The sequence below is a fragment of the Hippoglossus stenolepis genome, chromosome 15, assembly GCF_022539355.2.
Source record: "Hippoglossus stenolepis isolate QCI-W04-F060 chromosome 15, HSTE1.2, whole genome shotgun sequence".
Classification (NCBI taxonomy): Eukaryota; Metazoa; Chordata; class Actinopteri; order Pleuronectiformes; family Pleuronectidae; genus Hippoglossus; species Hippoglossus stenolepis.
The window spans coordinates 15,497,132-15,511,686 of record NC_061497.1 but is presented as its reverse complement, the minus strand read 5'-3'; the positions used below and the strand labels follow the sequence as shown (position 1 = coordinate 15,511,686).

Sequence of the window (14,555 nt, the reverse complement as noted above, 5' to 3'; positions counted from 1 at the left end):
TTCTAATTGAATTTTATTGAAAAGTAAAAATTTACATTATTACTTGACAGAGTAGAAAACAACTATAGGTATATAGTTAGCTTTCTTGACTGGCAGCATGTTTCTATTCCTCAGTTGGTAGTTCGAATCCCTGTTGTCTGACTGATCCAGCCATAGTACCGTGACACTCGGGTGTAGATGCCGTACTTCCCGGACTTGGCGCACTCCTCCCCCCAGCTGACTATGCCTGTCAGGAACCAGGTGCCGTTGTAATTGGTGGTATGCGGGCCCCCGCTGTCCCCCTGGCACGAATCCATATTCTCATCTTTGTAGCCAGCACAGAACATAAAGCGTGTGATTTGGAACCGGCTGCTCAGTTTACACTCAGTGCGTTCCACGTAGGGGACCTCCAGCCTCTGGAGCTTACGCGCCAAAACACCATTGAACGCCTTCTTCCCCCAGCCGCTCACCATGGAGCTGGGGGAGTCCCTCAACAAGCCCTCTGTAAAGTCTTTGGGGCCCAGGCAGATGGGACGTCGCTGGTTGGACAGTTCCACTGGAGTGGCGAGCTTCAGCAGCGCAATGTCATGGTTATATGGCGACTTCTCAAGGTTGTAATTAGGCTGGATGTGCTTCTCTGCCACCTTGTGGTCTCGCTCCGGACCCTCATTAATATCCACATCATGTTCACCTAGAAGAACACATTCATTTATATACAATAACACAATCATGTAATGTTGTAATGTAATGTGTGTGATTGGTCTAACAGCCTCTGAAGTAACAAGCAAAATAACATTGAGAAAGAAACAGATACAACAAAGCCATTTTATTAGCTATGACGCTGTAAATAGGGAAAATATGCTTCGATAATCTCACTAACAATTTGCCAAAAAAAATATCTGTAGTACCTGTTGGATAAATGAAATCAATCAACATCCAGTGAACCTTTTTGTTTATGTGATATTACTTTGCATTATTGCATCTGTTTCTCGAATTCTCTAAAGCTGCTTTCAGACATGCACTAAACTCGGGACATTTTACTCAGATTTTCCGGAGAGGCTGAATGTGAGAACGCAAATGTCTGAGTCAGTTGCTCTTGGCATTTTCTGGAACTTCTCCTGTCAGCCCCTATACGTGAAATGTCTGGAAAATGTCTGAGTGAGCCCATGTTAGAATTCAGCGGGAAAATGTCTGGAAAATCTGCAATGACTACAAATACCTCAGGATGAAAAAGAGGCGCCATACACAGACGATGCTGAGGAAGCACAACAAGATTCGAGAGCTTTTGGTGCTGATGCTTGGGTGGATGTGCCGCAAACAAAAACATGGGATTTCTGCAGCAGAATTTATACGTCATGTCTCCTGCGTGCTCTATTCAGGCGCCACCCCTCACCTGTATGTTCACTTTCCTGTTGTGAACATGTCTGACATGAACAATACCCTGCTGCATTCTCAGCTAATTTTATTTCAATTTCCCGCAGGTTTATTTATCAGTTGTCGTCTGCTGTTACTGATGAATGTAATGACTTTAGGATTACGACCCTCTGTGTCAGAACTCCCCACTATGCTCCAACAAAAAGGCGGTTTACAAACAGCCCCTGCTGGCACCTGCATTACAACAGGAAGATAAAAAGCTTTGATAACCGCAGAGTAAATGTTCAGTGTTGGATTACCTATCTCAACACATGAACTATAAGTAATGACCTCACATCCCAGTATTTGTAGTTACTGGGACAAAACATGCAAATAACTGACAGGGTCCTTTCAGATTATGGTTTAGTGTTTTCCAGAGATACAAATCCTGGGTGTGTGCAGATATCATTTAGTTTTTCCTACCCACTCTGATGAAGAAACCTTTTTTAGGGATATCATTCAGCACCAGACAGTGGGCGGCAGTGATCACCCATGATTCACTGAGCAGAGATCCTCCACAGAAGGGCATCACTTTCCCTGAGGCATCTGGGTTAGTCATCAGGGTCACCTGCAGAGACACAAATGCTTCGGTGTTTAGTTATTACACGTGCTGCCTCATTCTTCCCAATTCTGAACTTGAATGGGATTTCCCTCTTTTCTGACCTTTTCTATCCCTCTGTCCTCTCTCATTACTACAGCAGTCAATCTTTCCATCTTTTTATTGGCCCCCTAAGGGTAAGTTCAATGAAAAAACTAAATTCACTCAGTATCTACTCACCAATATACCGATGGAGAGGTGGGTGAAGTGTTTCAGTTCACCAAAACGTGAAGTGTTTCAGTTCACCAAAAACCTTTGTTGCAGCAGACTCCAATACAACTAAAGTCAATGGTGAGTCCTTCTTCAGATGTAATAAAACAACAGAAAAAACATAAAATGCCTCCATACTGCTTGTTTGGTGTCATCCAAGTGTCCGCAAGCCCCGACATTCATATACGTCTCGAAACGAGATCATTTACACCATGTTTTTAGCCTAAAATTCACTGGAAGTGGCTCAGTTGATTTATGACGTCTGAAAAGGAACTCACTATTGACTTCAGCTGTATTCTGCTTCAACGAAGTTTACCCGTGAAAACTCCAGAAGGGTTTTGTGGACTCAAACACTTCACCCACCCCTCCATCAGCATAGTGGTGAGTAGATAAAAAGTGCAAGTTTATTTTTCAGTGAACTATCCCTTTAAGGTAAAATCCTTAAATTTTCTTATTTAAATTCCATGAATCTGTTGCAGATATTAAATAAATAAAGGTTTCGCATTCGAAGCTACCTGCCATGGTATCTCTCCAGGTTTGGCCTCTTCACCTCCCACAATCCTCTGGTCAGTGTTCTCTTTCGCTGTGATGGTGGGGAGTGTGGGAAGGCCCCAGGACAGCCCCAGGGCCCCAGTGACATTTGGTACACCGGAGTCAGGGTCAGGGATGGAGATGGACCTCGCCGAACGCACGTGCACTAATGAGGCCACGGGAATGTCTGATGGCTCAGACTCGTCCACAGGGAGCTCGTCGCTCTCGTACAACTCCGTCATGTTTCCGTCATTGTAGTCGTCGTCCTGCAGCAGGTCACTGATATTAAAGCTTCGTTCAGTGGATATTGTACCATTTGATGACCGTGGGTTCACATAGGACCTGGGGTTTGGTTTGGGGGACAAGTTCACTTGACCACAGCTGAAGGGTCCTGTGCAGAAAATGACAAAAGAAAGGATTAGTCGTCATGTTTTTGTCTCATGCTGAATGACTAGTTTTACACTAAATGCAGATTTACCCACACTTGAATCCTGTAGTTCTAGTGTTTTTCGCACAAATGAAAGGATTTTTTGATATCAGATGGGTAAAAGACCCCCTGACTTAGATATTCAGAGGATGGGTAGGTTTTACCGTGATGTATTTTGTCAGTATTTGAGCTGTGCATGTGAAGTGCAGGTAGATATGTATTAACTGCAATCAGCAGTAGGTTACCACTGTTTTGAGTCAAGCTTCCGCTCAACTATCTCTTGAGTTATCTGCTGGTTTTCTGTGTGGCTCTCGATAAGTGTTCTAGCTGTCAGCAATAACCGTAAATTTCTATACTTTATGTGACAGCTGTAAACAGCAGCACAATGTTTATGGTTCGGCCTTAATGGCCAACCAGAGGGATGAAAGATGATTCCAGCTTTCTGTCTTATTGCTGTGTTGTGTATCACTATTGAGGTCTGGTTCACGGTGGGTGAGGAAGTTTATGTCACCAGAGTTTTCCTTTACGGTCAAACCCACGTGGGAATGCAGTGGATGAAGCACGTGTAAATATGTAGTTACAGTTTGTTCAATCGTCTGGGATTGGTTTCATTTGTGCAAATGTGCTATAGGGGCGGCACAGTGGTGCAGTGTGGAGTTTGTCTGTTTGTCTGTAATGTCTGTGTCAGGCTCCGTCCCACAGTCCAGAGACATGTAGCTTCAGTTAATTGAGACAAAATTGCCCGAAGGTGTAAATGTAAAATATGAATGGTTGTATCGTTTTATATATCAGCTCTGCGATGGACTGGTGACCCCCTGCCGAGTGGTGTAGATGATGGATGGACAGATGTGCTACATATGTGTTTTTTTTGTTTAGTCACTGCGCTACATAAAATAAGTGAAGTGTGCAATATATGTTATAGATATCATGTTATACCTTTTAAATATACAGTATCACCTGTACCAGTACTGTGCTGTGTGTGTGTGTGTGTGTGTGTGTGTGTGTGTGTGTGTGTGTGTGTGTGTGTGTGTGTGTGTGTGTGTGTGTGTGTGTGTGTGTGTGTGTGTGTGTGTGTGTTTTATCATGTTAATTTTACCGGTTGGTCTACAGGTCCTCCTGTCTGGACCAAGGCCGTAACCAGCTGTACACCGACACACAGGTATCTCCCCCTGCATCCCACAGAAATGGGAGCATCCACCATTGTTGACCGAACACTGCTTGGTCAACTCTGGAAACAGGCAGAAAAATAGAATGAATCTCCTTTTTGAGGTTGTTTTTAAAAAAAAAATTTTGAATAAAAGTTTACATTGCAGGTATAAGAATACGGTTAAGAAGCGTGTTTGAGTATTTCCCACTCACCAATCTCACAGTTCTTGCCACCGAAGGTTGATTGGCACCAGCAGACATAAGAACCGATTCCATCTTGACACGTGGCTTCATTATGGCAGGGATTTGGATTACACTGGTCACCATCTGCACACAAATATGAAACACACACACACACAGACACAGATGTTTAGAGTTAATTGTACGCTCTGAATTCTGCGTAACAATGAGAAACTTGTCTTTCTCTTGACGTACCAATGTATACGGCCCAGAATTCATCCTGAAAGAGAAACACAAACATCAGAGTTTATTATAGTATTAGAATAGATTATGTGTGTATGTGTGTGTGTGTGTGTGTGTGTGTGTGTGTGCGCGTGCGTGCAACCTACAGTTTTCTCATTGTTCTCAAACACCTCCCTTGCCTCCTCATATGAGCAGGTCTCCTCCTTACACTCCCGCTCCAGATTGGCTTGCTTTACTTCTTCAAAAAGGCCGCTGTTGTACCTGCGCTGACGATGCAGCACCGCGTGTGCCGCCTGCTGAGACACGAAAACAGCTTCTACAAACATAAAAGAGGACCAAAAGAAAAGTTATTTGAACAACTTTGTAAACAGCAAAGACAAATCTGTGTAGGCTAGATAATTGTTTACGGTTTTTAGTGGCGTATTACGTTAAGTCTTTGGGTCAGAGTGCAGGCCTGATGAAAACTGCCTAAACACCCACTTCTTCCAATATGTTTTTGCGCCTCTGACCTTTGCCTGCCGCCCACCCCCTTCATCCATACAGCAGTTTACCTGTGTTCTCCTCCGTGATTTCAGCTGCCAGTCCCTCCAGCAATAAAGCAGCGGTAAGGGCCAGTAAAAAAAAACTAGCCATCTCGTTGCCGTCACTTATCCGTCTGCGTTCGACAGAAGCGCCAAAGCCTGAACTCGGCGATGGAACCAAAGTACAACTCACTGTTTACCCACCGGAGAGGCCACAGAGTGTGTGCGTTTGTATGTGTCGGTGTGTGTTCACATCTGTATGTGTGTGCATTCGTGAGAGAGAGAGAGAGAAGGAGAGAGAGAGAGAGAGACAGAGAAAGAATAAGGACAGGGAAAAAGTGTGTGACAGATACTGAGTGTGTGAATACAGAAAAGACGGAGAGAGCTTTAGTTTGAAAGCAGATGATTTTATTCAGTCCTGTTCGATGGAAATTGAGCAACTGCAAATATTGTCTGTTGACGTGTGAGAGGAGCAGTTCTGGTAAGTGTGTGTGTGTGTGCGTGTGTGTGTGTGTGTGTTGGTGTGTGTGTGTGTGTGTTGGTGTGTGTGTGTTGACATTACCAGCTGTTAATCATGTTGTTTACCATGATGAGTCTTGTCTGATAAGCAGCTTTTTTCAGCATGGCTTACGTGACAGTTTCAAATGGGGTGAACTTGCACGCACGCACACACCCACGTTTGTACTTCTATATTTGTGAGGACCCTCCTTCACGTCATACATGATAAATGGCAAACTTATTCATGTAGCGCTCTTCCAATCTTATCGACCACTCTAAGCACTTTACAGGACAAGTTGGATTTTCCCATTCACACGCCAATCATGACCCCCACCATTCATACACTGTCAGGGGCTAATTTGGAGATTCTGGATAGTAAGACATAAGTCTTAAACCTAATCCTAACCGTCACAACTGGCCAAAAATGGACCCTTCTTAAGCTTCACCTCAATCAAACTCTGATCTGAGTGTCAGAGAATCGATAGATGAATATTCTTCATCATACAAACATAAATGTATCTATAAGATACTTTAATTCTTCAGTCAATGCACGCAGTATTTTGGGTCTGATATAATCATAAATGCTACCTCATTTTAGCAAACTTTACACAGATATTGCTGAGTTGGTTTGCTGACTTTCTGACTGTTTTATTTATTTGTACAACAGTTATGATTTAGAATTTCCCATCATGCCATAATATCACTTATGGGAACATTGGCTGCTTGTCAGCACAATTTATAATGGAAGGATTTAGTCCTTAGATCAATTCAGACAAATATGTCAAGATTTTAAACTCTATTATCGTTTCAAAGGAGAAATATTATTTAATATAATCTTAGAATTTTACATAATCAGCCTCAAGCCACTTAGATACAGCAGAGGAGAATCAAACATAACGACAATATAATCAAGACCTGTCATTGGTCCTGCAAGTTAAAGATCAGCCAAACTCTGAGCTGGATCCTGAGTATTGAAGGCTGCGTGATTAGAGTGTGAGTTACACAGGGAGTGGCTGTGGACAAATCTCTGTGATTGACAGCCGAGTCAGCTGGCCTTGAGTCTTGGCAACCACAGCCCTGTGGAGACTTATTGGCGAGGATGATTTAAAACGGGTGAGGGAAGGTTGCATTTCTCTTTTTAGTGCAAATTATGCAAGCCATTAAGCTCATCCCACCTCGAAAACTATAGATTCTCCAGCAGGAAAAAAAATAACCAGGGAAGGTAACAATTAAGATGTTCTCTGCCGCTGTTATGATTAAATCACTTTCTGCTGATTAGTGTTCTGGGACCACATCTCTCTCAGCCCTGTGAACTATGGCTCAGCGGTAGAGGAGGGGGGGCACTGACGTCACATGAGTAGAGGCAGCAGGTTAAAGCATGTAGGTGAGAAAACTGTCCTGACTGCACTGTCATGCGACTGGTTATTAAATTAAAGCATCTTGTGTATTTTTGCCTTCAAATTGATTATCAGAGCATTTGTATAATTGACTGATCCAAAATAATTGATGAAGACTCTGGTTGCAGCCCTGAGATCAATTCGATAACCTAGTTTTTCACGTCACCTTCTCATCAATCAGTACACAAATGTCCTTCCTTCACAGTATAATCACACAGATGTTTTGCCAACAGTGAGTGACTCATGAGGTCAATGTCTCTGCTGTTAATGTTCCCTCAACAACGCTGAGAACCACAGCTGACCTCAGACCAGCGCACAGTGCAGAGGAATTATTATTATCGTCAGGTTTTTCTAAATTAGTTCCAGTTACAATGTCTCCAATAATGTTTGGTTACAATCGTGGCTTATATGAAAATGTAATAAAAGATGATGGCATTTTCCAGGGGGCAGTTTAGTTAAACCCCTACATGCTTGACACCGTATCTGTTCAGTCATTATCTGACTCTCGTGCAGCACTCGTTGTCAACATGAATGTTTGGAATGGGCTGTTTTCTTTGGCCCGTGGTGATGCTGGTTTGAATCCTTCTTTCTGAAGCTGTAAAAGCGACCTGCAGTATTTGATCACTGGCAGTGGAACCCTGAATCTGAGCCAGCGCTGCCACACAAAGAGCTGTTCACCTGTTTATTCAAAGTTCACTGAAGCTTGACTCAGAACCCCGAACTGGAGAATCACCCTCAGTAGAGCGCATACCTCCAAAAGTATACAAAATCCTTGATGCCTCCCTTAATCTACATCTGCAATAACATTTTTGGATCCTTCCTATAAGCCAAAGCCCCATCTCTCCATGGCTGCAATTTGGTTTAGTAGTTTTTTGCGTAATCATGCAAACAAACACAAATTGACAACAATTTGACAACATAATCTCCTTGGCGGAGGTAAATATATAATATGCTACTGTGTACCTTTTACAGTGGAGTTGCCAGTGCGGGCCGTATCTGTTTGCATTAATCCTGCACTTCTGTAAGCTTTTCCTCAGAGCTGGTTCTGTGGCTGGGAACAGGAGCAGTTAAGTTCCATGTGGCACTTTTTGTTCTAAGAGAGCAGCTGGTCCCAGATCAGTAATCCTCCAGAGGAGAGGATGGCTGAAGGCCAGTGTTTAGCTCATTTAGCTGGAGTCAAAAAGCCTCTTCGACTTGACGTCACAAACCTGTTACACAACAAACTCAATCATATGAGGCAACATAAAAGATGCTGAGAGTGGGATTTACAAACAGCATGAATATGTATGCCACACTGACTAAGCATCACTTAGGACAAATTAATCTTCAACAGAATGCAGTCACAAATGTTAGCGTTAGAGAAGAGAATCTGTGGGAAAACTCTATCTTCTGACCTTTTACTTGAAGAAATAACACAGTGATTTACAGTAAATATCTTGAACCTCCATTGCTGCTTTAAAAAGTCAGTTAAAAGTAGGTCTCCTGAAAGGAATTACTGAAAGTCTGAGACAGAAATAAACAAAATCAGAACTACTTCCAGATGGCCGGCCAATGTAGGTTAACAGACGAAGCTAAATTTATCTCTGACACAAGCACTGACAAACCGAAGCCTTTAGGGATGGTGTGGTCAATCTGATGAGAGGAGAGGAGAGGAGAGGCACCACTGTCCAAATTATATGTTAAATGAACTGATGATTGAGCCTTTAAAGAAAGAGAAGTGTAATAGAGAGTCCGTCTTTTTGAAAGATGCAAGATCCCAACCAGAAAAACAACAAGCATTATGTTATCTCATCTAAAAGTTGAAAAGGACGTCAGATAATCTGAACCGACACACACGAGGGAAGCAACACAGTAAAGCCGAGACCGTCAGAGGACACAGTGTGAGTGTATCCTACTTCTGCCTCGGCGGAAAAGCCGTTTTACAGCACAAATTGATTGAAGGATCAATCAAGTGACTCATTTGCATATTGTTAAACCGCTGAGTTTGCAAGTGCATCTGCATTTATTGAGCAGAAGACTACCTTGTGAATATAGTGACCTTCTTAAAGTCTAAAATGTGATCATCTCCATTTATAAAAGCTGTGATAGTGGCTTTACTAATGGTTGATTTAATGATGCTGTATAAATCTGTGATAGAGGTTAATAATATAAACTTTTCTGTTGCTTTAGGTTGAGGAAAATTCTTTTAATTCACATGTCTTTCTTTAGGCTCTTAAAGAAGGCGTGGCATCTGCAATATGAGCCGGTTACTAACAACTTCTTAATATTTACAACTATTAATTAACAGTTGTAATTGCATATGATTGTATTAATTAAAACATGCAGTAACAAATCAGAGCTATTTCTCTTTATTAATGACCTATAGCATTTATGTCTTAACTGCAAACATGGAGGTCAAATTTGTTATCACTTTCTACTGTTTATTTTCTGATAATCCATCATGTTTTAGTTTGCCATTGATAAAAACGGGCAAGTCAATGCTCACTCACTCTCCAATAGGCCATTAAATGTGAACGTGTTACCGTAAAGGCTTATATCAAAGGCATTTCGTTTCTTAATAAATTAGTTAAGCAATTTAATTTCATTCAAAAGTTGCTCAATGGCTCATAAGTAATAAATCAACCATCTGTATATTATTTATTTACCATAAATTGCTTGTGAAGCTTCATGAGGGATCCCTCTTCATGGTTTGCTTGTTACCTAACCGTGCAGAGTAAAAGAGGGTTATTGCTTAGTTTGCACATTTTTTATGATGGGTTCATCTTTCTTTGTGTCTCAATTTGCAGTATTTCCTTTTTTTTTTTTTGCTCGTGCACGCTCAGGAGCGCTCGTGCATGTCGCCTTCGTGGTGACATGTAACAACGGGCTCTCAGATAGAGAGAGGCAGAGAGACCCAGAGAGAGAGAGAGAGAGAGAGAGGAAGGAGGGCTGCACAGAGTTGGACTGTTTCTACTATACTACCGAGTGTGTGCGTGTGTGTGTGAGTGCGTGTGGAGACTGGAGAGAAGGAAACACACCCGAGGAGGATGAAAAAGTGAAAAATAACCTGAAGCAGCATCTTTGAGCTGAACTTTGATTCCAACCAGCAGCAGCAGAGTCGTCGGGGCTCCATGAGCGGAAAAACGAAGAGCAAAGAGGATAAAGACCATGGCGCCAAAGGTGAGTGATGAGAACAGAGTGTGAGAGGATGGAAGGTGCCATCCCATATGTTGTTTTTATTATCACAAGCAAAGAGGTGAGAATATCTGCTGAAGCTTATTGCGCTGCTGACGTCAGCATGAACACTTACTCCCATTGGCATGCTGGTTCAGAATATGGCACAGAAACCTTATTTTAGCCTACTATATATATTTCATTTTCTAAATTCATTTGTCTAAACACATGCGATAAAGACTCCATACACGAGATTGCATTTATAGATAGCATGTTTCTGTGAGGTCTTGAAGCTTCAATACAAATGTTGGAGATCCACAAACCCTGCAGGCTGTTCAAAAGGAAACACCCGATATGTGTAAAACCATTTAAAGATGTTATTATTACTATTACTATTACTATTACTATTATTATTATTATTATTATTATTATTATGAACACAGGAAGGGGTTTCCGGTTCCCTGATCTAATTTCAGCTGCACACACGCACATATTTATTGTGTCCCCCCTGGACAGCATTAAAATCGACGCGCGGCACCGTATAATGAAACTGAAACTAGCATTGCCATGGAGACCAAAACAAAAAGGGTGTTGCCCGCGAGCTGAGCGCGATCACGCATAAATAGTGTGTGTGTGTGTAGCCTGCACGAGGCCATGTGTTCATTCACAAAAAAAGCAGTGGATTTGTGTGTAATTGCATTGAGATGAAGCCGCACAGTGGATTATAACAAAAGCATATGATGATAAGCTTTTGTTTAAGGTTAAAGCCACTGAATGAAAAATCATCAAGATCTATTCTATAGAATGAAGTGTGATCCATAAAAGACAAATGATCTGCTCCTCTACATAATCAACACTGATTTCCCACCTAAAATAAAGATAAATATATATAATAGTCTTCTGTCTTTCTTCTTTGGCAGTTCACTTATAATGAGGCCAAGTGGAGGTTTCAGATTATTCAGTCAATCTTTTTTTTATTGTAGACAATAGTGCTGAAGTTCATCCGTCCCACAAACAGTCTTTCAATAAAGTTTAGTTTGGGTTTTAAACTTTGCTCTGGAAAAAAATGATGATTCCATCAAAATGAATTGGACAAAAGCAACGTTATTGTATAAAAAATGAATGTCTGATGCCGGGAAAAACCAGTATCACCAGTGTTGAGTTCAGCTACTTCCTATTGTGGCCTAACTTAATGTAGTTTAGTGTAGTTATGTTCATATTGGAAGTAGCCCAGCCTAACTGAGAGAATGAATCTGGTCTACAACAGTAAACGTAATAGTAGTGAATTATTCATAACTGCAGTCAAAATGCTGTGTTAGCAAGACACTAACCTCTGAATGCTGAGCCAGTAAAATGGGAGTTTAGCAGTATAGCCCCAGGGCCCCAATGTTTCCTCCCTCCATATTCACTAACAGCCCCTTTTCTCTTATGTCACGCTCAGGGTGGGAGGCTAACGATAACTAACGATATAACGTTAGCTGTTCTCTAGCCTATAATGAGATATCCCTCCAGATTTGAACTATTCATGGATTTTTTCAGTGGCTGAGCAGCTGTTAGAGTGAAAATATAAAAATACGACATCAGATTCCTTGTTTTTATGATTTGCGATGCATATCACAGCAGTACGATGTTCTGTAGGTGACAAAATTTGAGCTTTGCACCCTGAGCATGACGTCAGAGGAATACGGCTGCTTTGTGAATTTGGTAAATGAGACCAATTCTTGAAAAGAAGATATCGATACATGATTTAGCTTTTTCGGAAGTGCTTTCCAACAGCATTTTCCAGTTTTATAAGATTTGGATTCGGAGAAATAGCACCTCCAGCTATTTATCTTGTTCAACCACCTCCGATTCATTTTGCACTCCTTGTCAGATATTATCCCTCACGGCTTGGTTAACAAAGCTGTGCCAGTAGTGGTGCAACGGAGAGCAAAATGCTGATATAGCAGAACAGTCAGAAACCTTATTTATGGGAGCCTTTACTCATAGAACTCCCTTAAAGGATACAAAGCAAACACATCAATAAACAGTAAAAGCAATAAAACCGGGCCAATAAACGAGAGGGGGTGATTTATGGGAGGATAAATCCACAGAGAGACCACAACAATATTAACCCCTGTACAGTGTAATGGAGTCCAGTACCGCTTCCCTGTAATAAACACAAACGTAGAATTTGTTACTGAGGCTAAAACTGTGGCACGGGTGTTGATTGGACAATATTTCTGAGGAGATAGTTCGTGGTGTCCACAGTATCCACCACTGAAATGAGGTTAACCATATATTAGAACCATAGGCAAATACAGCCCAGCACAACCTCACCACATAGAGCCGCTCCAAACACGTCTCAATAAAACTAAACACTTAGAATAAGGTAGTATTCACTGTAGGACTGGTTTGCATTTCTTTGTAATATAATAATAAGTGTTAATATGTAGGGACATTACTCCCAAAAGGCCGGACTAGAATATAACTCTGAATTTAGATTCTAAGGATGAAAGTAACAGCAAACCACAGGTCAGCACTTTCCAAAATAAAGATACTTAAAGGAAATAAAACCTGTTATTGAGCAATTACTGAGGCCTCATCCATCAACTGAATTGACTGAGCGAGTCATTAACTTGTTTATTGACACACAAAGAAGTAACACAACCCCATTCGGCCTCAGCTATTTTTTCTCGTGTTCTCTTGGACTAAAATATCTTTAGCAATGAGTCTCTCTCTCTCTCTCTCTCTCTCTCTCTCTCTCTCTCTCTCTCTCTCTCAGGTGGACGGATCAGCAGGGTTATATATCATCATCATCTTGTTCTGTCCCATTTAACACAATAATGGTTGTAAGGATTAAGTTTGACGAGAACAAGAACTCATTAACATCTTGTTCTTATAGAGGTGAGGCTTATGAATGCGGATTATGAGAAGTGTTAATTCCTGTGTGTGTGTGTGTGTGTGTGTGTGTGTACGTGCACACTCATAATAAGTAGCAGGAGACGAGCAGAGAGACTATTGCTAATTAACCCTGATTATGTCACAGCAGAGTTCCGCGCTGCACAGAAATTAAAGCCCGTTCCATCTGAACCACATCTGATGTAATGTTGTTAAAGCTACGACGCACAACAAACATGATACTTACAGATCTGATTAGTTTTACATTTATTCAATACCTATAAAGTATATGAAAGCCTACTTCTTACACTTAGTTTCTATGTTAGTAGCATGTTTAGCGTTATAGCTATTCATAGAGGGTTTTTTTATGATTTATTTTTAGATCCTAAAAAGGCAAGATGATGTTTTTCAAGACAGCATAACTTTCCAGAATATTGGCACCAACATATTTGTTGTATTTTTGTTTCCACTGGAAATTTATACCATTACATTCGAAGCAGTTTCACTTGTCAGCTGGTCCTTGTTAATGGAAACAAAATCACAAAATGTTTTTTTGAGGTCAAGTTTTATATAGTTTTTATGTTTTATTTTAATTTTTAGTTACTTGTAATAAAGCTTATGCTAAACTGTAAAGTGACAGAATGAAAAAGAGCTGTAAGCAGTGATAGGGCTCTTTAATGAGATGGTACTATGTACTGTATGTATGTTGATAAATAAAGACTGCAGGGTTAATGGTGAATGTGAGAGACATATAAACGTTTTGCATCCTTCTTTTTCATTTCGGGGGAGTCTGAAGAAACCGGTTACAAGACTAAAAGTGAATAGGCTGAAGGTGTGAGTCTGTGAGGTGATTGGTTTGCAAGGCAGATGCATTACGTGTTTGGATATTGTTGTCAGTGATGTGAAAGGTGTCAGGCTGAAAAACTGGTGATTTCAAGAGAGAGGAAACTTTCATCTCACAGATACAGGGGCAGATTTTATTTTGGGGAGTTTGAGTTACCCATCAATTATACACGCACACACACTGACAGGTTTGCACAGCTATCATTCTAATGACTTTGCATTGACTTCCATTATTTTAGACACCATCACTTAACTTTAATTATGACCATTTAATGCCTAACATTAACTTTAACTTAACTATACTCACATAACCCTAACCAGGACCTCAGAAATAAGGTTTTGCCTCTTTAGGACCGGACAGGAAAAGGTCCTATAAAGATAAAAGAAACGACAACACGCACACCCAAACACCACCACCTCCCCTCTTCTACACTATGCTATCTGATAGTATGACGCCATCTAGTGGCTGATTATTCGAATCACAGCTATTGAATGAGAGCTCATGCTCTCTAAAACCTGAAGGGGAAACGGCTTCA

At 41.1% G+C, this 14,555-nt stretch overlaps 2 protein-coding genes across 3 annotated transcripts in view; one reads left to right on the top strand and one right to left on the bottom strand.

Moving 5' to 3' along the window:
• The window catches only part of f9b (coagulation factor IXb), an 18,605-nt gene continuing 4,050 nt past the window's right edge, over positions 1 to 14,555 (bottom strand). Inside the window, exons 1-8 of one of the 2 annotated variants that reach the window (XM_035178397.2) lie at positions 5,279 to 5,688; positions 4,874 to 5,043; positions 4,740 to 4,764; positions 4,518 to 4,631; positions 4,255 to 4,386; positions 2,716 to 3,122; positions 1,816 to 1,960; positions 1 to 670 (exon numbers count right to left, since the gene is read on the bottom strand). In XM_035178397.2, coding sequence (XP_035034288.1) covers positions 111 to 670; positions 1,816 to 1,960; positions 2,716 to 3,122; positions 4,255 to 4,386; positions 4,518 to 4,631; positions 4,740 to 4,764; positions 4,874 to 5,043; positions 5,279 to 5,360 — 1,635 coding nt within the window. In that variant the 5' untranslated portion in view covers positions 5,361 to 5,688 and the 3' untranslated portion in view covers positions 1 to 110. Of the gene's footprint in view, positions 671 to 1,815; positions 1,961 to 2,715; positions 3,123 to 4,254; positions 4,387 to 4,517; positions 4,632 to 4,739; positions 4,765 to 4,873; positions 5,044 to 5,278; positions 5,689 to 14,555 lie in introns of those variants that run through there. The other variant, XM_035178398.2, reaches the window with a different exon arrangement.
• Positions 10,022 to 14,555, top strand: part of fgf13b (fibroblast growth factor 13b) — a 20,810-nt gene continuing 16,276 nt past the window's right edge. Inside the window, exon 1 of the mRNA XM_035178400.2 lies at positions 10,022 to 10,302. Within this exon, the coding sequence (XP_035034291.1) occupies positions 10,254 to 10,302 (49 nt within the window). The 5' untranslated portion in view covers positions 10,022 to 10,253. The remainder of the gene's footprint in view (positions 10,303 to 14,555) is intronic.